General features: G+C 42.6%; 4 protein-coding genes across 16 annotated transcripts in view; 2 read left to right on the top strand and 2 right to left on the bottom strand.

The window, feature by feature from the left end:
• The window catches only part of ME1 (malic enzyme 1), a 131,676-nt gene extending 129,642 nt beyond the window's left edge, over positions 1–2,034 (top strand). For both annotated transcript variants that reach the window (XM_035109508.2, XM_035109509.2), the window contains exon 14: positions 1,451–2,034. In XM_035109508.2, coding sequence (XP_034965399.1) covers positions 1,451–1,618 — 168 coding nt within the window. In that variant the 3' untranslated portion in view covers positions 1,619–2,034. The remainder of the gene's footprint in view (positions 1–1,450) is intronic.
• On the bottom strand, positions 1,884–7,935 carry RWDD2A (RWD domain containing 2A). 3 transcript variants are annotated; one of them, XM_035109515.2, is made up of 3 exons: positions 7,813–7,935; positions 4,185–4,409; positions 1,884–3,869 (listed from the first exon to the last, which is right to left on the bottom strand). In XM_035109515.2, exons 2-3 carry the CDS (start codon positions 4,383–4,385, stop codon positions 3,192–3,194), a joined length of 879 nt encoding a protein of 292 aa, XP_034965406.1. In that variant the 5' UTR covers positions 4,386–4,409; positions 7,813–7,935; the 3' UTR covers positions 1,884–3,191. The 3 variants fall into 3 exon arrangements, with proteins under 3 accessions (XP_034965406.1, XP_034965408.1, XP_060128555.1); XM_035109517.2 differs by lacking the exon at positions 7,813–7,935 and having other exon boundaries at positions 1,884–3,154; positions 3,281–3,869; positions 4,185–5,833; XM_060272572.1 differs by lacking the exon at positions 7,813–7,935 and having other exon boundaries at positions 4,185–5,833.
• Positions 6,460–27,783, top strand: PGM3 (phosphoglucomutase 3). Of its 5 annotated transcripts, XR_009557323.1 has the most exons (15): positions 6,460–8,296; positions 9,797–10,002; positions 10,210–10,394; positions 12,235–12,302; positions 12,523–12,656; positions 15,279–15,474; positions 17,204–17,361; positions 17,917–18,000; positions 18,602–18,700; positions 19,986–20,102; positions 21,291–21,413; positions 22,630–22,803; positions 23,779–23,887; positions 24,827–25,098; positions 26,356–27,783. XR_009557323.1 is itself a non-coding variant. In XM_060272563.1 (14 exons), the coding sequence occupies exons 1-13, from the start codon at positions 8,131–8,133 to the stop codon at positions 23,866–23,868; spliced, it is 1,800 nt and encodes a 599-aa protein (XP_060128546.1). In that variant the 5' UTR covers positions 6,460–8,130; the 3' UTR covers positions 23,869–23,887; positions 26,356–27,783. The 5 variants fall into 5 exon arrangements, 4 of the variants coding, with proteins under 4 accessions (XP_060128546.1, XP_034965394.1, XP_034965396.1 ...); XM_060272563.1 differs by lacking the exon at positions 24,827–25,098; XM_035109503.2 differs by lacking the exon at positions 24,827–25,098 and having other exon boundaries at positions 26,353–27,783.
• DOP1A (DOP1 leucine zipper like protein A) overlaps positions 24,436–27,943 on the bottom strand; it is a 59,039-nt gene continuing 55,531 nt past the window's right edge. For 5 of the 6 annotated variants that reach the window (XM_035109496.2, XM_060272559.1, XM_035109498.2 and 2 more), the window contains 3 exons: positions 27,086–27,250; positions 26,335–26,464; positions 24,436–25,022 (listed from right to left, as the gene is read on the bottom strand). In XM_035109496.2, coding sequence (XP_034965387.2) covers positions 24,717–25,022; positions 26,335–26,464; positions 27,086–27,250 — 601 coding nt within the window. In that variant the 3' untranslated portion in view covers positions 24,436–24,716. Of the gene's footprint in view, positions 25,023–26,334; positions 26,465–27,081; positions 27,251–27,943 lie in introns of those variants that run through there. The other variant, XM_060272560.1, reaches the window with a different exon arrangement.

The raw sequence follows: 27,943 nt of genomic DNA, 5'->3' as shown, positions 1-27,943 counted from the left end.
CTTTAAGGTGCTACTGAAGGATTTTTTTTTATTTTGATGGGTTTGTATTATCCATCTAGCTTCTAGTCTCCTGGTTTTTATCTGAATTGGAAATATTTAACTGGTAGTACACACAACTGGTAAGACACACAAGAAACACTAACATTTGACTTCATCTCATCTTCATATGTAACACAGACATATTTTCAAAAACATATTCAGATATATTTTAGTAACCTACATTAATAGGGATATGTTCTTTAATGTGAAAAAATGAATGCTTATCAACATGTATAATGAAATGAGTGTGCAACAAAACTCCCATCAGTATTTCTGATCTACAGATTTGGCACTGTACCGGTGGGAGGCAATTTCCTTCTCTATAGGTTTTTAGCAGTTCTGATTAATTTTGAAAGTAAATTTCAGAGCAGAATCCATTGGGTTGATGAATTGGCATGACAGGATCGAAGCTTTTCTCTTAAGTCAGCTCATGTTTGGTTTCTTAGGCTTTCTGAAATCATTTTGGCTACAATAAATATGTTTTGGTAAATTTATCTAGGTGCAGAGAATTGGATACTTTCATACCTTGCTGTAGGGGAAAAGTATCCATTCTACTTTTAAAAAATACTTACAATGGATCCAAACTTGCCCCTTGTTTACAAAGAAACATGTGCTTTGTGCATTAGAGATCTTCTTGCTAATAGTGACTATGAGGTATATTCTTAAGCATGGGTAGGCAAACAAAGCCTGGGGGCTGGATCCAGCCCAATTGCCTTCTAAATCCAGGCGGCGGACGGTCTAGGAATCAGCGTGTTTATACACGAGTAGAATGTGTCCTTTTATTTAAAATGCATCTCTGGGTTATTTGTGGGGCGTAGGAATTTGTTCATATTTTCTCCCAAAATATAGTCCGGCCCCCCACAAGGTCTGAGGGACAGTGGACCGGCTCCCTGCTGAAAACGTTTGCTGACCCCTGCTCTTAAGCATACTCTTAGAAATATGTCCCAAGGAAATCAGTGCCAGTTATATCCACAGGCAGGGATTGTGAGGACTGGGCTATAAAGAGCCAGTTCGCACATTGTATTACAATTTTTCACCTAAAAAAATGAGGAATGTTATCATGGCAAACAGGTGTACAAACACTTACCATATGTGAACACTCATCCTAGAGCCCAAATTAACAGTAGCTCCTTGTTGAGAATGCATCCTGTGACAAACTTGGGGTTGTTTCTCCAAGTGTGAAATACAATCCAACCAAGAAAAAGAATCTAAAGCAGAATTCATTTCAAGATGTATATTTTGCTGATCTCTTCCAGAAAATTGGATGCATATTTTCATAGCTAGATTATAGCTTCATTGGTATCAGTCTGATACCTGATATCCAAAAATTGAACTTTCTTCATTATACACTTTGCTACCTCTCAGGTCTATTCAGAAGTCTAACAATGAGGGATTTGTCTTGCTCTCTCAGATTGCAGAGAATGCCTACAGCAACAACACAGCCACTTTCCACCCTGAGCCAGAAGACAAGGAAGCATTCATCCGCTCCCAGGTTTATAGCACTGACTATGAAAGCTTTCGGACAGACTCTTACACCTGGCCCCAAGAAGCCATGCAAATACAGACTGGGAACTTTTAACAGAAAGACAGCAGCACTGCAACAATACTGGAAGCACTCAGATATTTGGTAGCTTTCAACTTTTGTCAAATCATAGCACAATTTGTCAGAACTCAGGATATATTTGTTTTCCTTTCTAGCAGCACTGAATACTTTTTTAAGCCATGAAATTTTGGTAGAATTGTTATAATTCTTTCACTTTAAGCTAATAAATTAAGCTAAAATAGCACACGCCTAAGAAAATAAAAATCAATTTAGGCATTTTTAAATATTTCTTTTGAAGGGGCTCTGCTAAATTTATGACAGAGCAGTACTGTAGAAGCACATTTAAAATGTACTTTTCATATACATAGACATCTGTATGAAATTATGGTCATATATTACAGTTCTGCGATATTGCAAACAAATGATAAAGCAATATATCATCAGTATGATCAGTTTAAAAGTGTCTCAGCTATTTCTTTTAATGTTTTTTTCTGGTGACACCTATAGAAAAAGCAAGATAAAAAGCTAAGTACTTCTAACCAGAAGTTTTTTGATGCCAGATCAAATGTTCCTAGTCAAGGAAAAGTAGTTTAGGTCAGTAGTTTGCTAGGCATGTGCACATTTTTCACAGAGAAGCCAGTTGGCAAACCAATGACGAAGAGGAAGGTTACTGGATGTTCCATAGCATAACTATCCATGCCTTAGTGAATGAGCATGTGAACTATGCAATGTCTGGTCCAAAGAGGTGCTTATGCATCTTCTAATATATAGTCTTTGTACAGTTTGGGCCTGAGATAACAAAAATAATTGTTTTGTGAACCTGCTACTTTGTGGCTCAGCTTGAATATCTGCAATCTTTAGTTAACGGCACTGGAAATTATTTGTATTTGAAGCGCTAAAGCACAGATGGACAACCTGAGTGCAGCCCTCTGTCTCCTACAACCTTGTCCCCAATACATACTTGGCATCTACTGTGAGCTACCAGTGGCGAAACAGATTACTCAATTCCTGCCCCAACAGCTTCCTTTCCTTCATTTCTAGGTTGGAAAAAGGAGCATCGTTCCCCCACCTACCTTGGAAGGAAAGCTGAAAGGAGTGTGTGTGAATGGGGGAGATGGCAATACAAGGGAAATGGGGAGTGAATGGATTACTGTGAATGTGAGAGAAAATGAATAGAAGGGATGGAATTGATGATAGGTTAAGGAAAGAGAGAGAAAAAGAGGTGTGCCCACTCACTTTGGCCCTGGCCACTGCTAGTGCCCTCAACCATTTCCCCCTTCACCTCAAAAATACTGTCCACTCCTTCCCCTGGACACCTTAGATTGTGGGGAATAATGCCTCTCAGGATTGGATTTAGATGCAGCATTTGTCTGGCTCAGTACAAATCAAGCCCCCTTACTCTTGCAGCCAATTTGAGAAGTTTTGCTCTGAACAAAATTACAAACTGATGTGCCAACCGTTCAAATACTAAACAAAGATTCTGTGCATGCCCCTTTTAAGTTACTTGTCACTTTCACTCATCCATACTGTACTTTTATTTTCTTGCGGCAGATTCATAGATGGATTTCATTTCTATTAACAGAGACAAGAAAATTAAAAACATAGCTTGTTAGTTGTCAGAACATTTGCCTTCAATGCCAAACAAGATCTGAAATACATGTTCACTTTGATGACCCTTAAGGAATTCTAGGAACTGACCAAGGTCCATGTGATAGTCATTCCTCAGGCCGTAGTCACCATGGGCTTGAAACTGTAAATCTTCAAAAGTCTGAAAGAGACGTAGGTTATCCCCATTTCCATCAGTCTCTCTATTCTCGACATGTTTGCAGGAAATGTGTTTCCAGTTGGGATATCTAATAACGTGCCAAAATTCTTCACAGTTTTCTTTGACACCTTCCACACAAATGATTCCAGGCTTGCCAGTTAGGCAGAAACCAGTCAGATTTAATTTCTTTGCACAATCAAAAATCTTTTTCCTTAGTTCTTGTCTATAGATGTGGTGGCTGTAAATCCACATCCGGTTGAATAATGTTTTAACTACGCTCTCCCTTGGCACATTTTTGCAGTGGAGTTTGCTGTTTTGTAAGTAGCTTATGCTGTTGTCTCGCAACCATTGCACAGCTGCACATACACAAAGTTCTCCTGGCTCCAAAGAAGCAATGTAAGAAGCGAGATCCTTGTTGAGCTCCAGTTGTTGCTGCCTGTCTACAGCACTTGATCTTGCAAAAAGGTGTGGTGGCACCTGGGGGTAGTCATGCGGTAAGGCTACCTGCAAATTTACTCTTGCCTAAAATTAAAAAGCAAATACATATTCACAAAACTTTCCAGTCTTCAGTGACTGCTTTGCATGGAGCACATCACAGTATTCTAATTTAATACAGAAGTGACTAAATGAAGCATGAATGGCTGAGGCTAAATTCAACTGTGGGCATGCAATACAGTACAGTGGCTTAAATTGATATATTGGCTCAATACAATACATGCTGGCTTTATTGAAGGTAAACACGCTTGCACAAATATTTAATAATTAAGTAAAATATTATGTTTTTTAAAAGGTAATAAAGCAAAGGAAAACATCCCAACCCAAAACAGATTATCTCACCTTTGGTTCATCAATAGTAACGGCAACTGAATATTCAATTATATGTGGCAGATTTTCTCTTGTATTGTTCAGATATTTCTGAGCATTAAGGAAATTATTTTCATCCTGAAGAGCTATTTCTCCTTTATCAGGAAACATAGAAAAAAGCATTTCTAATTCTGCCATTTGAAGTTCAAGTCTTTCTTTTATTATGCTGGACATTGTTACAGATGTGAAGTCAGCCACCTGTAGATGGGAGAGATCGTATCAATAATGTTGTTCTTATGTCTACTAATATTCTCTCCCACCCACCCCACAAAATAGATTGTAAAGTAATTTATAAAAGTTGTCCAAGCCGGAACAAAATAGTTTTGAACAAATGAAACACTCCTTTAACTTTGCAATAACAATGAAGCCTATAATCCTCAAGCAGATTTAGGTTCTGGGTCCAAGGAGTTCAAAGAGACTAGGTGCACAAATAAAATCAAGGCCATAAATGCATCCAGTTCTAACATTAAGAAACACATGAAGTGAATTACCAACAAGATGTGGAAGCAGTTGAAGATCTAGTGCTAATATTATTATTGATTCATGCGTTCAATTTTGGACGGGTCATAAAATTACAAACATTAATGGCTATCCAGTTTCCACAGTGAAAAACATATCCATGCAAAGTATCCTGAGGGTTCTGTTTGCAGTGAAAGCACATTGTACTTTAAGTGGTTCTTATGCACTTTCTCTTCCTTTCCAATGTATTGTCTTTGGCTGACAGCTACTAACAGTTGCTGGCCAGGTTTGCAGAAAATGGTAATTCAAACTTTGGCACACTGGTATCTCATGAATGTGCAGGTTCTTGGAGATGAGCTTGTGGCCACTTTGCTCCTACCTGTTCATTTTTGCTGCCAAGTAAACAAACTTAGGCTACAGATTGTGCTTGGTGAGGTGGGAGGTTAACGAGTCCCAGTTCAGACAACACACCAACCAAAACCTTGGCTTAGCTCTGTACGCTGTGACAGTATGCCTCTGAATGCCACTTTCTGGGAATAATTAGAGAGTAGAGTGTTACACTTACCGTAACTACAACATTGATCACTGCTCTTGCTCAGGCTACACAGAAAAAAACATTTTGGTTCCTGAAATTCTGATTGTGCAGATAAAATATAACTGATATAATTTTACAGGATGTGGTATTAGTGTTTGAAAACAGTCAAGATTCAATGATTCCCAGACATGCATCTCCAAAGGGTGAAGATATCAGGTGGCATCCTGGCACCCAGGCATCTTCACTTGGTTGTAAACGGCTGTCAAGTATAAAAGGCACCTGGCAAATTTCGAACACTGGTTAGAAGATATTACCATCCATATTCAAACAACATAAGCCTCAAATACCACTTTCAAGGTGGGCTCCCCAAACCAGAGAAGTCAACTGATGGGTTTACCTTAACTCCTCTATAATGTATTGTAAGCTGCTCACATTTGTTCTAAGAGTCCAATACAAACAATGAATGTTCCATAGAGGCTCAACCAGAGCGCTCTCCAGTCAGGTTTGACTCAGTTTTGTCAGGCTATCATATGTGGCTATGGTAGTGACCCTTCACTTCAACTTGCAAATCCCACCCAATGACTTGTGATGCAATCACATCATCATACAGTAGGCAGATGTTCTGTAGAAGGTACCCTGTTTCCCCTTTTTTAATACGTAGTCAGAAAGTAAGCCATGGCAGGGTTTTTAAGCATTTGAGAAATATAAGACATACCCCCAAAATAAGCCATACTTCCGCTCCGCGGAAACCAACCCCCACAGGCACCTCCACTCACAGAGTCACTCCATGCAGCTGGCACTGCAGGAGCGCGATCAGCTCTGAAGTAGCGCTCCAAGAGCTCCGCTTAACAGCTGATCGCGCTCCCGCCTTGCTGGCTGCATCCCCGCGCTCCGCCTTCTCGTCCATCGCCGCCCTGCCGCTTCTGTGCTTGTCGCCACCGCTGGGCTCACTGCTTCTTCCTTGCCTGGCCTGGCCAAGGAGCTTGGAGCGCCCTGCAGCGGCAGGCAGAGCGCCTGAGCCAGCGGCCTCTGCCTGGCCCGGCCTAGGATGCCTGCTGCCCCGCCACCCGGAACCAGTGGCTGCTGCAGCGCCGAGCACTCAAGAGAACTGAGCAGCGCCCTGAGCCAGCGCCCTGAGCTGTAAAAACTGTACCGATAATAAAAAAATAAGACATCCCACCGAAAGTAAGCCACCCTGTGTTTTTTTGAGGAAAAAAAGTTATAAGACGGTGTCTTAAAAAAGGGGAAAGACGGTAGGTGGGACCAAACAATAGCAGATGAATACTGTACCAATGTACCACTTGCTTTTAAGTCAGCAATTCCCCCCACCACAGCTGTATGATCTTACTGTTTTTATGTGGCAGTTCTGGTTGCAATTTAAAAATGTAAGATTTGCCCTTCTGGGTCAAATCAAAAGTCCCATCTAATTTAGGAATGGGAGTATGTAGCCTTTGAGGTGTTGTTGGACCAAGTCTCATCAACCCTGATCAACCTAGCCATGGTCAGCAATAACAGATGTTTAGTTCTGCAAGGATTGGAAGGCCCCAGGTTACCTATCCCTGAGCTAATGAAAATTCTCTCCCTGCTCGCTGCCAACCAAATGTCTCAAGAAGTACAATACAATGTATTCACCTTTTTAAGACCTCACAGTACAGTATATGCAGGCTTATACCGGGTCCAGTTTAGAGTACTCCGCCCCTTCTTCACTTTAGATCCAACATGTATACAATCAGCACAACTGTCTGCATAGTCAGATGTACGCTTGTAGTTATTAAAATATAACATTCAACTCACACCAACTGTGTATCTTTACGCGCAACAGTGGAACTGTACAAAAATGATCAAGGGCACACTTTCAAACAGAAACGTGTACGCACGTATACACAGCTTGGAACCTTCAACTTAACGTGTGAACAAGGTTCCAATGCGGAGAAATCACGTGGTGCACACTCGGCACAGTCCTAAAACTGCTAAGCAGCAGTCTGCCCTCTTTTGAGAGCCCTAGCAGTGGGATATTGCTGAAGCCAGGCAAGAGGCGGCTCCACCAGAGGCGTCTGGGAGCGGGATGCATCGGCAAATCCTCCAGCGGCCATTACCCGCCCTTACAGCCGTAGGTGCGGAATTAAAATGGCTCCGCCCCCTCCCTCAAATAAGCACGCGGCGGAGGACGTGGCGAAGCCCATCGAAGGTAACCGGCCGCCAGATCCCTCAACACCGGGAGCGAGGCCAATCAGCCCACGCTCTTAGAGACGAAGCGAGTGATTGGCTCGTTCCTTCAGAGGCAAAGGGAGCACAGCGTCTCGCGGATGGGACCCTCCGAACCAACGTGCCTCCTGGGAGGCCCGCGTGCAAGCGACCACGCCCCCCTCTCGCGCGCGCATAGAAACACCTGGGCAGCCACGTGATCCGAGGCGTCGAAGGGCTGGCGGCGCGTCGCTGAAGCGCCGAGGAAGGCTTGGGCTTCGCGCGCGAAGGGAGCCTCAGTGGCGGAGGAGTGAGGTTCGAATTCAAATTATGTAAGAACCGTGTTGCCTGCGGTTAAGATACGTTACTGTTTCATTTTATTTTTTCCACCCTCGCCCGGTCTCTCTCCTGCCAAAGGCCCACCTGCCGGCTGGAAACCGCGGGAGGGGAGAGGGCCCTTGGGCTCCAATCCTGTTTGCGTGCTTCCCACAGGCCTAATCCAGCGGGGCTGCTCTCGGTGTCCTTATGGCGTCCTCATGTAGTTGCGCGCCTGCCAAGGCGGATCCAGCCATGCCCGGGAGAAGAGATTCTTGCCACGCTCAGCTGAGGAGGAAGGAAGCCCCGCTTGGATGCCACGAGTCGTTTGCTTCCCAATGAGCCCGAGTTACGCGACGAGGCTGCGCGTCCGGGAAGCGGGTGGAAGCGGCTCCACCCCACTCAGCGCTCGCTTCTCCCGACCCAATGGGAGGCGGAGACGCCCGAAGCCCCGCCCCGCCCCTACGGCTGCCGGCGAATGCGATAGGCGCAGGCGGCGAGCGAGGCTGCTTCGGAGCTTCCCGGAAGGGCGAGTTGGAAGCTTCCGAGGAACAGCCACGTCCGCTCGCAGAACTCATCCAGGGCGCTGCAGGTTGGTAAGTGGGGTGGCTTCGTCTGTTTGGGTTTGTTCAGGGCGGTAAAAAGAAAGGTGTGTCCCCAAACTGAGTGGGCGTTAAAACGGTAGATGCCGTTTAGCCTAAGCAAGAGTTAAGTAATGCACTATGGGGTAAGTATATCTTATATATATGTGCTAGGTCTTCTGAGCTGGCAGTGACCGACCAGGAAGGAGTTGTTGAGGTTGCAAGTGTGAAGCCCCCGCAGCGTGCAGGAGGTATGAAAAAAGAGAACCCCATGTTAGAGGTCATTAGGTAAGGGGTTGAGAATAAAGCTGCTGATATCATAAGACTGTTACAAAAGTCTATAGTGTGACAGTACTGTACTTGGAATACTGTGTACCACATCTCAAAAATAAAAATGATACCATAGTGCTGGAAAGGGTTAAGGAAAGGGCTTTCAAAATTATCAAGGGGAAGGAACAACAATTCTGAGGAAAGGTTGCAGTTTTTGAGGTTTCTTGTTTAGTTTTGGGGAAAATACTAATGGTGTAGGATTGAAGTGCAAAGCCACCCTCTGGTGTTACTGCTGCTTACCAGGACATGGGTGGGTGGGGCACAATGGAAGCAAGGTTGGTTTTGTCTGGATGTACTAGCTACCGGTAGATAGTCATCATGACTACTAGAGTCATAGGCTTTTTAAAGCTAGTTTGTTTTAATTTCTCCAGGTTGGCCAACTACCCTTTCTACACACACGTTTATTGTTTAAGGTAGTTGTATACTGCATTCCATAAAAATACATCTCTTTATGGATCGTGATAAGAAATTGCAATAAAATACAATTAAGTAAACCCACAGTTAAAGGCACCTCCAAAATCACCACAACTACAACTAATCACTCTGAAATAATCAATGTTGGAATACAGATGTTGTTGCATTTAGCAGTGTGAAAACAGAAAGTTAACTCTGTCTTGTAACCATTTTCTTCCAACCCCTGATACTTTGGACTGGTTAGCCTGAGTTAGTGGGATTGTTACTTCAGTGTGCTAGTCTATGTGCAAGCCAGGAGTTAACCAGTGTCTAAAACAACCTGATGCTGTTGTGCTATCACTCCCATCATCCCTGACCATTAGCCATGTTGACTGGGATTGATGGGAGTTGGATTTCATCATCATCACCACCATCATAGTAATAATTTTATTATTTATACCTTGCCCATCTGACTGGGTTTCTGCAGACACTCTGGGCAGTTTCCAGCAAAATATAAAAACATAATCAAATTTCAAACATTAAAACTTCCTGATACAGGGCTGCCTTCACCTGGAATAAATCTCATTGGCTACCACTGGTATAAGCAAGTAATTGTACTTCTGTGCACACACACACACACTCTCTCTCGCTGTTTTTAAGCTTCCTCACCTCTCATAACTTATTCTGGTGTAAGTTAAGTCCTATTATCTCCCCATCCTCCTGGTTTTGGAATTGCTGTCACAATATGGTCACCTGTAATGTTAATCAATTTATTCTGCCTCTTACAGAGATGGATTTTGAAGCAGTTGCAAAGTACTCAAAGCTCCATGCCAAACCTCCAGGACTTTCTCTTCAGTATGGAACAGCTGGTTTCCGTACCAAAGCAGAGGACCTTGATCACACAATGTTTTGCATGGGTTTGCTGGCCGTATTGAGATCCAAGCAGAAAAAATCCACCATTGGCGTTATGGTTACAGCCTCTCACAACCCTGAAGTAAGTGAATGAGTATTATCAGATAGGAAAGAAGGAATTGAGCTGCAGATTAAGGGGGGGGGGGTTGCTATATGGGTGCTGTGACTTAACCATATCAATATTCTTTTAGAACTGTAGAACTAAAAGGATCATTTAGGCTGATTTCTCTTTTCCTAAGTCAAGATTGCCTATGTTGAAAGAAGGTTTTCATTGATGTCTTTTTCGAAGGAAGACAATGGTGTGAAGTTGATTGACCCATTGGGTGAAATGTTGTCACCTATCTGGGAAGAGCATGCCACACACTTGGCCAATGCAGAAGAACATGAATTGCAGGGAGTGCTGACTGACATCTGCCAGAAGGAAGCTGTAGACCTTCAGCAGGAGGCCTTCATTGTTATTGGCAGAGACACCAGGTAAGAATAAATCTGATAGACATCTTGGGAGTGACTTGGTAATATACACATTCACTCTTCGTGTTTATTTTTTCAAACATATACCGTATTTTTTGCTCTATAAGACACACTTTTTTCCTCCTAAAAAGTAAGGGGAAATGTCTGTGCAGCCAGTGTGGTGTAGTGGTTAAGAGCGGTAGACTCGTAATCTGGGGAACCGGGTCCATGTCTCCGCTCCTCCACATGCAGCTGCTGGGTGACCTTGGGCTAGTCACACTTCTCTGAAGTCTCTCAGCCCCACTCACCTCACAGGATGTCTGTTGTGGGGGAGGAAGGGAAAGGAGATTGTTAGCCGCTTTGAGACTCCTTCGGGTAGTGATAAAGCGGGATATCAAATCCAAACTCATCTTCTCTTCTTATGGAGTGAATGCGTGGTCCCTGGAGCTGAATTGCCCAGGGGCAAAAAGCAGATCGTGCTTTTTTTTTTGGAAAGAGCTAAAGGCTAACAAGAGGGAAAGAGGAGTGTTGAAAAGAAGCCGCTCAGCAGCTGATTGCAAGAGATCCAGGAGGGAGATAAGGGAGGCTAGCTTCCTTCCCGGCCTGCCCCCTTGCCCAGGCCTCCATTGTTGAATGTTCTGCAGAGGGAGGCTGTCTGTTTCCCCAGCAACATGTGACTGGCTTATTGGATTATCTGGCTGATTAGATTATCAGAAGCTGCAGAACTGTGAGTTGAACAGGATTTTTCCCCTTTGCAAAGTAAACTCAACAACTTTGAGCTGATCCTTTAAAAAAATGGGGCTTTTCCTCTTTGCAAAAGAAACTGCACAACTGTGAGCTGATCCCCCCAAAAACAGGGCTTTCCCCCTTTCCTCCTCTGAAAACTAAGTGTGTCTTATGGTCAGGTGTGTCTTATGGAGTGAAAAATATGGTAGGTATCAGGGCAAAACTTTTTCAAGGCCAATATATGAATGAAACCACAATATAAAGCTAAGATATTAAAATATAACAGCATTAAAACAGCAGCTATTAAATAAGTCGGAAAGAAAAATGTTTTCAGGGTTTGTTTAAAGGCCAATAAAGTAGAGGGAGCTAAGGGAAGGAATTCCACAAATGTGGACCCATTGTAGAAAAGTCCCTGTCTTGTGCACCTCCAGTCTAATGATGCCTTTCAGTGTTTCCATGGATGTTACCCATACAACATTTTAAACATTTCTATTGGATAATGCAGTCACCTTGCTGAAGCGAAGCAGATTTGGGCCTGCCATGGTTTGGATGGGAGACCTGTGTAAGGAGTTCTGTGATGGAAGGAAGGTGCAATATAAATGCCCTAAAGAAATATAATTAATAAATATAGCATAAGGCAAAAATTGTAAGTTGCTAGGAAAGTTCTGAGTACAGTCATACCTCGGTTTAAGTATGCTTTGGTTTGAGTACTTTCAGTTTAAGTACTCCATGGACCCGTCTGGAACGGATTAATCCACTTTCTATTACTTTCAATGAGAAAGTTTGCTTCAGGTTAAGTACGCTTCAGGTTAAGTACTCCGTGGACCGTCTGGAACGGATTAATCCACTTTCTATTACTTTCAATGGGAAAGTTCGCTTCAGGTTAAGTACGCTTCAGGTTAAGTACAGACTTCCGGAACCAATTGTGTACTTAAACCGAGGTACCACTGTATATCCTATTACATTACTATCTCTTTGGTTGTTGTGATTTATTCCCTCTAGAGATGTAGATCTCACTTGTGTCCTGCATGTTGATATTGTTTGTCTGTATTCATGTGTCAAGAATGAATTGGGGTAAACTGGTGTGCTTGGATAGCATTTCAACTAAAGTAACCTTATTCCTGTGTCTTGCATCCAGGCCTAGCAGTAAGAAGCTTTCACAATCAGTGATTGATGGTGTGTCTGCTCTTGGAGGTCAATACCAAGGTATGCCCTGTGCTCGCTTATCTGAGGATTGATGATGTTCCCTTTATATCCATAGTGGTTGATAGGAAACAAATCAATGATGACGTATTTCATTTAAAGCATTTTTTAAAAATCTCTCCTTTCTGCACCTTTACTTGAGCAAATGTAATAAGGTACTGTGAAATATGTCCCTGAAGCTGAATAGTGTCAATCCTTGACTAGTGTGTGTGCTTTAAACTAGATTATGGCTTGGTAACAACACCACAACTACACTACATGGTCTGCTGTCGAAACACTCATGGGAGTTATGGGACTGCAACCGTGGAAGGTTACTACCAGAAACTCTCCAAGGCTTTTGTGGAGTTTACAAAGCAGGTGAGAGAGCTGTTTTTCAAGTCTTGGCTTGTACAGTGGTACCTCTGTTTATGAACACAATTGGTTCCGGAAGTCTGTTCATAAACCAAAGCGTTCATAAACTGAAGCAAACTTTCCCTTACGTTACAACCGCATCTGTTCCAACTCTACAGACAGAGAATCTCACCTAAGAGATCTACAGCAAACCTTTTTAGAACTAAAATATCCACCTGATGAAGTTAAACAACAGATCAACAGAGCCAGACAGATACCTAGAGAGAACCTGCTGCAAGACAGACCCAAAAAAGAAAATAACAGAACACCACTAGTCATCACATACAGCTCCCAAGCTAAAACAGTACAACGCATCATCAGAGATCTACAGCCTCTCCTGGACAATGACCGCTCCCTTTCTCAAGCTCTGGGAGGAAGACCTTTCATTGCCTACAGACAGCCACCCAATCTTAAACAACTCCTCACCCACAATAATACAACCACCAGACTTAACATGGACACTGGTACCAGAGCCTGCAATAAACCCAGATGCCAACTTTGCTGCCACATACACCCAGACAACACCATTACTGGCCCCAACAACATCCAACATACCATCTCAGGACTATTTAATTGCTCATCCTCTAACATTGTGTATGCCATCAAATGCCAACAGTGCCCTTCAGCTCTCTATATTGGACAAACAGGCCAAACCCTACGCCAAAGGATAAATGGACATAAATCTGACATCAGGAACCAGAAGACAGAAAAACCAGTAGGAGAACACTTCAATCTCCCAGGACATTCTATACAAGATCTCAAAGTAGCTGTCTTACTACAAAAGAATTTCAGAAATAGACTGGAAAGAGAAGTTGCTGAATTGCAACTTATCACCAAGCTCAAAACCATGGAGGGACCTGGTTTGAACAGAGATATCGGGTTCTTATCACATTATACATGATAAGCGATCTTCAGCCATCTCAACCCTTGCTTTTTCATGCAAAACCATTTGCAGTCGTTTGCGGTCATCAACAGCTATCAGTCAGTCAATCACCCATTTCCACCACCCTTCTGAGTGATCCCCCCTCCCCATCCCCATCCCCACCCCTCCCCACCCCTTCTCTACATAAGTGCCTGGAAACTTCCATTTCACTGTATCTGAAGAAGTGTGCATGCACACGAAAGCTCATACCAAAATAAAAACTTAGTTGGTCTTTAAGGTGCTACTGAAGGAATTTTTTTATTTCCCATTGAAAGTAATGGAAAGTGGATTAATCCGTTCCAGACAGTCCGCGGAGTACTTAAACTGAAGCGTTCATAAACTGAAGCGAACTTTCCCATTGAAAGTAATGGAAAGTGGATTAATCCGTTCCAGACGGGTCCGCGGAGTACTTAAACTGAAATGTTCATAAACTGAAGCATGGGTGTAATTGGTTCCGGAAGTCTGTCCATAAACTGAAGCGTTCATAAACTGAAGCGAACTTTCCCATTGAAAGTAATGGAAAATGAATTAATCCGTTCCAGATGGGTCCGCGGTGTTCATAAACCGAAAATTCATAAACCGAGGTGTTCATAAACCGAGGTTCCACTGTATTCTTGAATATACTTAATGTCCTTACACCTCCTCTGCCTATATGAGCTTCCTATGAAGAATGGCAGCAGAGGCTCTTTTTTTGAGTGTCAACTCTATGCTGTTACATTGCTGTGGACAAAGAACAGGGCCTTTATAGTGTTGGCTTAAGTTCTTTAAATGCTTGTCCTAGAACAGTTTGCTGTTGCTGGACCTTGCTTTCTTTTAGGATAATATTTTGATTTAAGCAAGCTTTTAATGCCATAGAAGTTAAAGGTGATCAACTGTGATTTTGTATATACATTATTCAAAATGGTACTGTATTGGCTTTATGAGGAAAATCGGGATGTAAACCCTATGGAAAACAGTGGGACTTTATTTAACAATAACCATGTTTAAGGCTGAGCTTTTAGCATTGCAGCCATGTAGACAACTGAACAGGTTTATAACTTTGAAGTATACGATAGTTTGCTTTAGCAGAAAGAAATGAGCAGTAGTAACAAAAGTTTAAAGAAAAACAGAGGCAGCCTAAAACTAGCAGTAGGAAAATAGATATTACATATTGCTGCCATCGTTGTAATAGGGCAGAGCAAAGTGTGTTTTGCTCCTGATAAAGATGAAACATTGAAATCATTGGAGGCTGGTCCATCAGAACAATTGGGGGGGCGGCGCTGCTGCACCACCTTCTGTGTACCCTCAGCCTCTGCCTACAGTCAATCCAGCAGATGGTACTACCTGTGAGCTTCCTCCGCCTTAATCTCAATGTTGCCTGTGTAGAACAGAGCAAGGAGGAGGATAGAGACACGAATTAGCTGACTCTATTTGCCACCTACTGCTGGATCACCCTCCCTTCCGCTCTACCAGTCCCAGTGGGCTCTAGTAGTCACTGGTTGAAATAGAGAGGAAGTTGTTCCAGAATCTACACATACAAATACCATTTTGAGTCCTGTTTATCTTTTCATTTCTGTTTATTTTGTTTGGCTGTCTGCTCCAGAACACAGTCAGTGTTGCATATGAGCAGGTGGTAGGAGTTCAGAGACAACTGTTAAAATGACCCTTTATTGCTTTCTTACCTGCAGGCTACCAGCCAAAGGGATGGTCACATTTGCCTGAAGGTAGATTGTGCAAATGGCATAGGTGCTCTCAAACTCAAAGAAATGGAACGCTATCTTCCAAGTTGCTTCGTAATACACTTCAACAATGATGGGACTAAAGGAGAACTCAATCACCAATGTGGTGCCGATTTTGTAAAAGTTAATCAGAAGCCTCCTGTGGGTATGTAATGGCAAATGTATATTGACACTCTCATGGTATTTTTTTTAAAGTCTGCCTCAATATTAACTTAAAACAGAGAACCCTAAAGTTCTATGATGACATCACCTCATCAAAATATCATTCTTTTCTAATCATACATTCAATCTTAAACCAGTTGTGGGCTAATCCCCAGACTAATTGCCTCTGGAAGTTCGGAGAGGTAGGGTTTCTCATTCATTTATTTATTGCCTTCCACACACTTGTCTTGGGGCGTTGTATGATATACATTTAAGAGTTTAAACAATCCAGAAAATAATAGATATTTTTTAACAACAGTACAGAGTAGGCACCAATGCCAGAGATTGATTAATGAAGCTGGGAAAGCTTATCAGCTTTATTGACATGATCAAACTTTTCCCCTGCTTTCTCAGAGACACCTATCCAAAACTCAGCTTATCTCACTTTTGGTGCTGGAGATGTTAATACATGCTTAGATAGTTGGATACCGGCATATGACTTCTTTAATTATAATGGAACACACTTTCTGATTCTGTCTATCTAGCTAAGACTAGATGAGACTATTTTGCAGATACAGCTTCTGCATTTGTAATGTATAACGTAATGTATATTTTGAAGTTTCACTTTCTCATGTTGAGCCTATCTATTTTTTCATCTATTTTTTATATAGTTCTGAAATGAAAACTAGTGCAGGGTGATAAAGGTAAAAGTAAAGGGACCCCTGACCATTAGGTCCAGTCGTGCCCGACTCTGGGGTTGCGCGCTCATCTCGCATTATTGGCCGAGGGAGCCGGCATATAGCTTCCAGGTCATGTGGCCAGCATGACAAAGCCGCTTCTGGCAAACCAGAGCAGCACATGGAAACGCCGTTTACCTTCCCGCTGTAGCGGTTCCTATTTATCTACTTGCATTATGACGTGCTTTCGAACTGCTAGGTTGGCAGGAGCTGGGACCAAGCAACGGGAACTCACCCCGTCACAGGGATTCGAACCGCCACCTTCTGATCAGCAAGCCCTAGGCTCAGTGGTTTAACCACAGCGCCACCTGGGTCCCAATGCAGGGTGATATGAGACAATAAAATTGTCTTTAGATTCCCCCCCCCCCCAAATAGCCTGACTCTATATGAGGCAACTCCTCATGTTTCTATCAGGATCTTTTTCTCCCTTTTTGCCTTTGCAAGTTAAGGGCTATGTAACACTCTGTGATATCCAGCTAAGTCATTGTCAGAATAACTGACACAAGTCCATTGATTTTATTGGGTCTACTGTCAGTATGACTAACATTGGATAGCGCCCAGTAGTGACAAGTTTGTGCTGCTAATTTCCTGTTTACTTTCATTCTCTCCAATCCTTTCCACTATTAGTCTTCTTCCCTTCATGTTTTATTTCTAGCTATACTCTGCTCCCTCTTGTCACCCTTGGGGGTGGGGAGCCTTAATGTCCATGCCTATAGCCATACCCAGCTTAGGGACACTGCTTACAGACTCAGCCCGTATCATCAGCATTTTGGCTCTTTTATAAATAAAGATTTTAAAGAACAAGTGGGAAACTACATTGGCACATGGTACTGTGAGGAAATCCTAACAAAATGGGTAGTTCATTTCTATCCTATTTAATCTGTAGGTTGCTGTGAAACATATTAAGAATACTGAATGCCTTGATTTCTTAAGTGCCAGTATTCCTGAGGCCGAACAATTATTTTTTGTATTTACTTTGTTTACTCTGCTTGTTAGGACTGGAAATGAAGCCTGATGAGAGATGCTGCTCATTCGATGGTGATGCTGACCGAATTGTTTACTACTATAATGACCCTGCTGGCCATTTTCACCTTCTTGATGGAGATAAAATAGCAACTCTAATCAGCACTTTTCTTAAGGAACTTCTGGTCAAGGTAATGGAATTCTTTCACTTGCTGCATGGTTAAATTGAGGAAATTAACAATTGAAAATGTAATTAGCTGGAACTTTAAGTTTCTACAATGCAAATAATTCACCGAGCAGTTCTTATCTTTGGCTCCCCCCTGCTTTTTGGGAACAGTTTGGGTTTTTTAAATGAAATTCGATCAGGAAGAAATAAAAGTAATTGCAACTATTTAACATAGTGCTTTTTAAATGCAATTGTCTTTAAGTAGAAGGGATTTTTGGAATACTGTACTTGCCATCATCAGTTTTGGGTTGAGCTATCAGGTGTGCTCTTGACTTTCACCAATAGCATGCTTGCCCTGTTTTTAAGTATGTGAGAGTTCTGAAAGTTCTTGAAGAACACTTCCTATTCCAATGTGAAATGTTAACATGTCTTTGCTAACTGGAATTTATGAACATCCAAGGCAGTGATTTTTAAATAATAATAATAATAATAATAATAATAATAATAATAATAATAATTGTTTTGTATTGTGTTTTCACGAAGATCTGATTATGCAAATAGCATGCTTCTCTTCCTTCAGGCTGGGCAGATCTTATCATTTGCAGTCATACAAACAGCCTATGCCAATGGGAGCTCTACACGTTATTTGGAAGAAACCATGAAGGTACTAATTCAACGCTTGCATGCCCTGCCATCTAACATCTGTGCTTAAAAACAATGTAAAAACCATCCAGGCCTAATCACACATTGTTTCATGGGAAAAACAACAACAGTGCAAGTGAATCTTTTAGTAACTAAGACTTATGTGCAATGCCCTAACCTAGAGGAGGAGGTGTTACAGAGTTCCACCTTTTTCTCCAAAACATATTAAGAGCCTTCGAATTCATGGAGATTAGTTGTGTGAAATAGCTGGCCCTCTGCATAGCCAGTGGTGCCATCAGGGCTGGAGTTTAGGGCAGAGGTCCAGGGCCCCTCTGCAGAATGAACAGGAGGGCCCCTAAACGTAGCAGAGCTGGCTTACCCTATTTTGAAATAAGTGACATAGTACACATTACCAATTATGAAGACATTTGACCAGTAAGTCTGAAGTTTAAAATCACCTGGTTACTGTTGTGTATAACATTTTTCAAATTAGCATTCCCACAGATTTTTTGGTCAGGCATGTGGGTTTTAGTTTTGATACAAGCAGGATAAAGCTTGGTTTTAAGGTGCAGCCCTACAGCTCCATCTCACCACAGATGGTTTGTTTGGTCTTCTCCTTCTAGGTGCCTGTCCACTGTGCAAAAACAGGAGTGAAGCACTTGCATCACAAGGCCCAGGAATTTGACATTGGAGTTTATTTTGAAGCAAATGGTCATGGCACGGTAAGTGTTTTGCACTTGTAATCTCTCCCTCTGCTCTCTTTTTTTTTGTAATAAACTTCATCCTCAACCTCAAGAAGACTAAAATTCATTGTGCCCCTATCTAAACTGATAACTTTTCCAGCCGCTCCTTGCCACACTGCTGTAATATTCTCTGATCCTTTCTCCTCTTGTCTCATGTCTTATATCCCTCCCAGTTATTCTGGGATAAAGAGCCCAGAATGAGTTTCAGCCCCTAATTTGTTCCAAAAGTCAGTCAGAGGCTGGAGTAAGTGAAAGAGCTTGGCCTTTGCCTAGCTTTTGATGCACTTAGCATGGGGATAAGAGAGTTTATAGTCTTGGGATGGGTCACCTTTTTCTGTCAGGAGCCACATGCTGATCATGGGTGGGGCTATTCACTGTTCTCTCTTTTTGCAACCTCTTGCTTTAAAAGGATTAGCCTTATCATTCACAAATTTGTCTGTCAATGGATGCTAGCCATAATGTCTATATTCTTCCTCTACTTTCAGAGGCAGTATGCCTCTGAATGCCAGTTGCTGGGAGACACAAGTGAGGAGAGTGCTGTTGGGTTCAGGTCCTAGTTGCAGGCTTCCAATAGGCACCTGGTTGGCCTCTGGGAGAACAGGATGCTGGGCCAGATGGGGTTTGACCTGATCTAACAGATCTCTTCATAGATTTATTCATATGTTCTTATTCACCATCGGCCATTCCTTCTCTTCCTGCCTGCCTGTCTCTCTTTTCCTCCCAGCCTAGCAGGCTACTACTGGGGGAGAGTCAGATCACTTTTGTCAGAGGTCTGAACTGATCACTTGCAGACTGCTGTTGAAATTAGCTTGAGGGCTGCATAAAACTAGGCAGAGGCAAGTAACTAATAGCCAGGTTGTTGCCTACAATGGGTGGCATTCAAAATTCCTGGAAAAATACTGGCTTGGTTCCAGAACCTGAGCACCACATTCCAGGGAGACACTATAGGATGTTGAGAGGGAACTTTTGCCCTGTTCATGAGCTTCCTAGAAATAGATTTGGCCAACTGCTTTTGGAAATGGAAGCTGGACTGCATGGAGCTTTGCAGACCTCACTGTTAGGAGCCTTTATTTCTCACAGGGTATGAATAAAATCTAATGTACTCCCTTTTGTACCTATCATATGTTCATCATTTTTGGGGAGTACCAGTCTTTCTTTGAAAGCATCAGTGATACACCACTATCACCATGTGGTAATTGGGAGATGGTGGTGACAGTGGCCACGCTGCATTCCTTCAGACTATCGAATATGTTCCTCCTTCCAGGTCCTGTTTAGTAAAGCTGCAGAAGAGAAGATAAGGTACCAGGCAAAAGAGGAAAAAAACAACCAAAAAAGAGAAGCTGCAAAGATCCTTGAAAATACTATTGACTTGATAAATCAGGTAGGAATGTTGACAAAGAGCTAAAGTTTGTTTTTAAATTTCTTAATACTAGGAGTTTCAAAGATGTTACATGACGACATCTCTGTGTTGCAAAAGAGAGTAAATTACCATTGGGAAATTGATAATCTGGGATACATCTGTATTATGTACCGGTACAGTCATACCTCGACATCCGAACGCTTCGACTTCCGAAGGTTTTGACTTCCGAAGTCGACAACCCCAGAAGTCTTTTCGCCTGGCGCGTGCGTTCTGTGCCTGTGCGAAATCGCGCTTTGCGCATGCGCCAAACACACGCTTCGACATCCGAAAACCTCGACTTACGAAGACGGCCGCGGAACGGATCGTCTTCATAAGTCGAGGTACCACTGTAATTGGTTGGACCATTATTTCCTGTTGGGAAAACGTCACCCAGTCTCCATGTTTGTGCTGGTGGGGTTGTCAACTGGGGCTGGAATAATCAGCTGACAAAGCATGCAAGTGGAGTCAAAGTGGTCTGTTTGATTGTTGCTTGTTATAATTTAGAGCAGAAGTGCTCACAGAGTCAGGTACCTCCTCTTTGAATTCTTGCTCCATCCCTAGTGACAGATAGAATCTGATGATAATGGGTTAGTTATCTGACCTGTAAAATGACTGTGGGGGTTGGAGACTTATTTTATAGTTCCCAATAGCCTGATAATGTGTTTGTATTTCCAAATCCCTTTGCTTTACACTTCGAGATTGTGGGGGGTTCTCCCTTACCCTGCTTTGAACATTGAGATATTCTGGGGCAGAAGGTAGCTTAGTGGAGAGTACTGGTACAAGTCATGGTGCTACAGAGCTAAAGGCGTTGTTTTTTGTCTAATTACGTTGGTGGTGGTAGCTGCTTCCTGGTGCCAACACAAACACCCTTCAGGTAAATTTACGGCCTCTTCTTGAGGAGCTTCTTCACCTACTATTTGCTTGTCTTTGTTTTTATTATGTATTTTGTGTTCTCATTTTGTACATTTATGTTGTGAACCACCCTGTGATGAAGAGCAGTATACAAATTTAATAAATAATAATTTTTAAGGATGTAGGCCATGTGGCAGTTTTTAGGCTAACTGAGCGTGAGAATCCAGATTATTAACTGGAATCAAGGCTGCCTCTGCCATACTGGTTTTCCTCACTGGTATTCTCTCCTTTCCTTTTATTTTTTGCTGTCTATCCCAGACGATTGGTGATGCTCTTTCAGACATGCTGGTGATTGAAGCCATCTTGGCGTTGAAGAATCTCACAGTACAACAGTGGGACACCATGTACACAGATCTTCCCAACCGGCAACTCAAAGTGAAGGTTAGTGGGAAGTCATTGATGGACACAAATGCTACTGCTTGCAGCAGTGGTTCATTTCAGTGACCTACAAACTTGGCTTGCTTTCCCAACTTGTCTGCAAACACAAATTGGGTTGGAGACAAGGAGGGTCTTTTTCATACCCATGGGTCTTCTTGTTTGTTGGGCAATCATTGAGATGCTGTAGCATACTGTCAGCTCTCTGTTGCCAGGATATGGGCAGGATCCATACTGGCCTGAGGAAGCCCAGATCCAGTGCTTTCTGGCTGCCTCAGGCTTTCAGTCCTCCCTGGCTGGCTTATTAGCATTTGATGCCATGGCATGGCGTGTGAGCTTAAGCCAGAGACGACACTATCAATAACTGCACCTTTTTGAAAATGGGTGTCGGCTACTTTACTGCACAGAATCTCCCTCCTTGGTGGAAGTTTTATTTCTTGGGCAATTGACTCAGGATAAGCTTTTTTTAAAAAAACAACAACAACAAACAATAACAAAATACTCCAGCTACTGTGCACTGTAACAAAAACCCACTGACTTTCTGGCCCTGGGTCGGCTTTGGACAACACATTGCAGGCTCAAGGGCATTTCTGACAATGTAGTCATTTTATGTTGCAGTGCGAATTGGCTTTTGGAAGCCTTCCTGTGAGCATGCATGTCTGGAAATAGTTGCATTGGGTGACCTAAGACTAAATCAACTAGAATTTTTCCAATGAACAAAAACTTGCACAATGTGTCATCAACCTTGAAATTGGGGGTTTAATGTTGGTCCTCCAATCACCGTTTCTTAGTTGTTATGTATTCACAAGAATTGAGTTTCATCACAGCACAGACCGGGACTATAAAACATTCCTGGTCACTGGGATAGTCCAATGTGTGCATGTTAGTGCAGCTCTCACAAGAGGTCAAGATCTGGGAGAGTGAGATAGAAAACTTGGCATAGCCCAGCAGTTTCAGTGATTGACAAAACACAAAATGTGATTTAGGTCTAGTTATGTATGAGTGGGAAGAGCCAGCCAATGACAGCCAAAAAATTGAGAAATGTAGGTGGAGAATTGTGCAGGAGTGACAATATCTTATGGGCCTTGCAGAGTACTCAATACAAATCTGTATCAAAACTAGGTCTGTGTTCTCTCTCTCCTCTTACTGTTGCAAAATCTGCAGGTAAAATTAGAGCTTTTAACAAGTCCGATTGTATCACTTCCTTTACTTGGACTTGTAGGTTGCTGACAGACGTGTAATTGACACTACGGATGCTGAAAGGCGAGCAGTTACACCCCCAGGGCTGCAGGAGAGAATTGATGAGCTCACCCAGAGGTTTAAATTGGCTCGAGCTTTTGTTCGCCCATCTGGAACAGAAGATGTCGTCAGAGTCTATGCTGAAGCAGACACACAGGTCAGAACCAAAGTGATTCATATTCTTAATGCAGTGTGGTAGAGAATAATTTTGAGTCCAGATAGTAGGTTCCCACCCACCACCATGCAAACTTTGTTTGCAAACACTAATTATTACATTTATATACAGTCATACCTCGGTTTAAGTACGCCTCGGTTTGAGTATTTTCAGGTTAAGTACTCCGCGGACCTGTCTGGAACATATTAATCCATTTTCCATTACTTTCAATGGGAAAGTTCGCTTCAGGTTAAGTACAGACTTCCGGAACCAATTGTGTTTGTAAACCGAGGTACCACTGTACAGCCAAAGGTTAAGCAATTAGCAGCGTGGGCACAATCTGCTTCAAGAGGATCTTCCCCTTTTGCACCCCCAAATTATCAACAAACTGTCCTCCCTAGGCTTTTTGCTTAGGGGAGACATGGATATTCTTCTTGTACACCCTCTTAAGAGTTTTCAACATGGGGGGATAAAATAGCATGTGGAATGGGTCTTTTGTGTGTTCCTTGGTTCCTCATTCCATCCTCTGCTTAAAAACAGTTGGAAGAAACAAGAGGGAAGAGAGACAGAAAAAGACAGAAAGTTTTTGTCTCCTATAGTCTCCGAAGATGGGGGAAAAACCCAAAGAAGGATCATAGTTTGCTTGGAAAAAATCTCTGCTTGCACTACCTCTCCTTTTTCTTACTTTTGAAATTTCTGTGGCCCAAATTAAATGATGTTGAATGCATTTAATCTGCAGTTAACTTGCACATTCTTTTAAAAAGTAAGTCCCTCTTTGGTGTAATTGTTGCCTTCTAGCAGCTGGAAGAAATAGATCAATCTTAGCTGCACTCAGTGTCTTAGAAAGGTACCTTAAAATTATAGGATCACTTTAGCAGCCTTGGTTTCTGGGTACAGCTGTCCAAAGCATCCACACTGAAATATGACTGAGTGTTTACTTGAATTGCAATTTCTTCATGCTGCAATTCTTCTTTCCAGGAAAATGCAGATAAACTTGCACATGAAGTTAGCCTGGCTGTCTACCATATAGCTGGAGGAGTTGGAGAACAGCCCAAAGCTGTAGTATAATGAAGTACCGTTCTTTAAGGTAAGTCATAAACCATACCTTCCTGCTTTTGCTTTAGTAAATGAAATGCAAAATTAATTTATAATTAAAAGCAGTTCCTTTAGAAGTGAGTTAACTCCTTATTGTCATTTCTGTTAACTTTTATTAGGTCACTGCAGTTCTTAAGTAATTTTTAGACTAAATTGAATTTTGACAACTATATTGTTGGACAAGCAAATCTTTTCATTTTTCCATAGCAAGGCAGCAGTGTCCCCTTTGCTCCTGCTAGTAGTAGCCAGGGAAGGGATTTTTTTATTTATTTAACATGCAAAAACTTTGAACCATATATTTAAGAGTAACGTAGTTGTAACTCCATATAGGAGGGTACTTAATTGAAAATGTGAAACAGGAAGTTGCCATGGGAGAAATGACGTTAATTGAGAGGAGTGAATGTTGGGAGCAGTGCTGAATCAAAGTATACAGAAGGCTCAGAACTGCTCTGATAGCTGGCACTTTTCCATGCTTTCGATTAGAAAAGTGGCTCCCTGTAAGATGCTGCATAGATATCTAGACAGAAAATAAGACACAGCTAGAAAAAAATGTGCAACTTGTATTGGTAATTTTCTTAAAGACATACCTCAAGATGACAAAACAAATGTACAATAAATAGTAGGCACCATAACTGATATGAGCCAGCGATATTTCAACTTGATTCAGGCCACATCCAGAACTTATTTACAGGTATTTAAATTAAATACATCCTGAAGTATACATTACATACAAAGTATGAAAAAGGAAACTATACACACTGGAAGGATGGAGTGGTTTCATTTGAAGTTACATTACTTAAGATAAACATTTTGTGTACACTTCATGTTTTCATGACACCTTCCAGAAAGTCCTTCTCAACCATTTCTTCAATTTTTTGTCTTGCTTTGCTGGAGAATGTCTTTTGAGTTTCCATTTTTATGTCCTTGGTAGGGAAAGAATTTGGGTAAAGCATGGGGCTCCCTGAATGACCAATGCTTCTGCTGGTGATTTTGCTGTTAAATACTTGGCTCAGGACGTTGAAGAAAGGCAGAAGCTGTTCAATGCTGCGAACAGCACAGATGGTCAGGAGCAAGCTGCCAGGTTCCCAGTTTAGTGTTTTTCCTGAGCTGTCCTCCTCTGGGTTTTTCTGTTAATATGTGGGAAGAGAGGAGAGGAGAGTTTCAAGACAAAGCAGTGCTGCAGGAGACTTCAAAAATTCACTGGTCAGTACTAGACCTGGGAGATGTATCAATAAAGAGTGTGATGTCGGTCATGGGTGAAGCAGTCACTGCACCCCATGGACAGGCAGTTCCTTTAAACTTCTCTGCTGAGGGTGCGTGGCTGCCCACACCCCTCAGCAGAGCAGGTGAAAGAAACTGCTGCCTTTGCACAGGAGCGACAGCAAGCTACCTCTTTCTCCTGGGAGGAAGAGACAGCCTCTGCCCCATGCCAAGGCAGCAGCTGCTGGAGGTGCTTCACCCTGTGCCTCATGCAGCCAGGGTTCCAGAGGAGGTGGCAGCTTTGTCCACCTGGCCTCGAGAGGCAGAAGCTGCGCATGGTAAAGCTAATAATCTCTGTGGCTGGCAGCTGTCATCAGGGCCGGCGCTTCAATTAAGGCAAACTAGGCCTTGGCCTAGGGTGCCAGCAGTGGCAGCGCCCGTTGCTGAAGCCTTCAGCTATGGGTGCTGTTGCTGCCGCCGCCGCTGAACAGCTCACAGCGTCCCTGGCTCCATAGGCGGGAGGTGCGAGAGCCCAGCACCCTCCCGCCTATGGAGGGGACGCAGCGGGGTTATACGCATGTGCCGGGGGGGGGGGGAGGCGCCAGAAGGTAATTTAGCCTAGGGCGCAAAAAGCCGTAGCACCGTGCCCGGCTGTCATCCTCCCTGCCTCTGTTCTGACACCATAATATACCACCAGCTAAGCTTTGCAATATGGTGGTATGTTGCAAAGCAAATATCTCCCAGCCCTAGTCTGCTAGGTCTGGGTGATGGATCAAGACATCGCCCAGGACCAGAGCATGACGGGGGTATATTGCAAGTAAAACCACCACCGCTCTTGAGTCTCTCTAGCCTAGATACTACAGGAGGAGAAACAAGCTATCCCTTGGCGGTCTATACAGCCCAGGCAGCTTTTTAAAACTGTTCCACTGAGGGGCACAACTGCCCGAACCTCAGTGCAGTAGTTTAACGAACCCTCAACATGCTGGATACAAGTACGTGGCATTCTCCAGAACTTTTGATCAAGAGGCTGAAGACACTATGTGCACAGCTGACACAAGTTGGCTTGAAGGTTGAACCCCACCCTTCAGAGGTGCTGTTGCCAGTTTAACCTAGCTAAAGCCACACATGGTTTTAAGCGCCTGTTGGATCAGAGCTTAAATGTATGATTGATGTAGTGATGTAAAATATGCATTGGGTCTGTAGCAGTAATAATAATTTATGAAAAGAGAAATGAAATACCTTTGCTCTCTTTCGCAGCAGTTTTGCTAATCGTACTACGTATGGTTTGAATTCCCTTTGGTGTGTGCCTTGTCTTCGCACCTCCAACCCTGAATCATCAGAAGCTTCTGGAATAAAGGCCCAGCGATACCTGTTAAAGAAAAAGAGGACAAAGTCACCACTTCGTTGCACATTCAGCAAGTTATCTTTGGCAAGAACACCCCAGCCCTCCCTAGTTGAGTCAACTTATATCCAGGCATGTCTTTATGTACCCAAAATATGCTAAGAATAACCAAGATCCATGGGAGTAAAATTAGATGCATAAAATGATAAATAGCAATCTGTTTCACAGAAGCCACTTCTAAGAAGAAATATTCTGAAAGCATTGTTTGCTCTGTTCTGCCCACCCCTTTCCGATTTCCTTTTGTTCATATTTGCCAAATGGTAATAAAACACACCCTTCCATACATATTGGGACACAGTCTTGGGCATCTGACAGAAGCATAACAGCACAGGGGCTGGTTAGTGGGGAGAGGGCCCCTATCCAAGTTGCTTCTCCTGAATTTCTACCAACGCTATAAGGAGGGCCTTTCCCTGATGGGGAGCTGTGCCACCCTAAGCCACATTTTCACTGCCATAACACAAGGTGAGGTGGCAGAAGGCAGTGAAAGCACCCGCCCTTGACAGTCCATAAAGACTAAATATGAAGGTTTTCTCACAATGAAGTGTTTCTACGGCACACTTTGATTTGAATGAGATCAAGTGTACTTACATCTGAAACTGAGGAAGATTTTCAGAGGGCAGTGCCAAGGCTAAATCCAGAAATTTACAAGCTGACAAATAAAGATTTAACCATCTCTGGCTGTTGTAGGATGTCGAGAATCCATTGCCTCCAGTGTATGTAGTTTCCAGGCCAGCAACAGATGGTCCTGCAGTTCTACAATTTGAATGAATTTACTACAGGTTATTCTTAATCAGTTATGTCCACACTTCACAAATCAATGCTCTTCTCTTAGAGAACTCTCCCAGTTCACTTAAAGTATGTGCTATGAGGATAACTTTTATATTACCCTTCTAAAAACACCATGTAAACAATTTTAACAAGACAGTTGCAGCTAGTAGTTCTAAATAACACTTCGTTTGTTCAGATAATTTAGTGTAAAGAAGCAAGACCAAAGTTTGATTTACTTTACAATACAGTGATACCTCGATTTACGAATTTAATCCATTCCGAACGGACCTTCGTAAGTCGAAGCCAATGGATAATTTTTTAAAAGAAATTTGTAAGTCGAAAAAATCCTATCTAAACTGCATCCAAAATGGCGGATAGAACTCTATTCGTATCTCGAAACATTTGTAAGTCGAGTCATTCATAAGTTGAGGTACCACTGTATTGAGTCCTGTCTGACTAATTTGATCTCTGTGAACTGACTGCATTTATTAAATAAACATGAACTGGAATTTTAAAAATTGCTTACTGCTGCTTATTGGCACCGATTGTGCTCCTGTTTTCATAGCAGGGGTGGGGAACCTTCCAAATTAGTAATATAAAATAAGGCTAATCTATAATAAATTAGACTATCAGCCAGTATATTTCAACTATTGCGCAAATAAGATGAGAGAAGAGAAA

This window comes from Zootoca vivipara, chromosome 3 (assembly GCF_963506605.1).
Source record: "Zootoca vivipara chromosome 3, rZooViv1.1, whole genome shotgun sequence".
Classification (NCBI taxonomy): Eukaryota; Metazoa; Chordata; class Lepidosauria; order Squamata; family Lacertidae; genus Zootoca; species Zootoca vivipara.
This window is presented reverse-complemented; position numbering and strand designations above follow the sequence as displayed.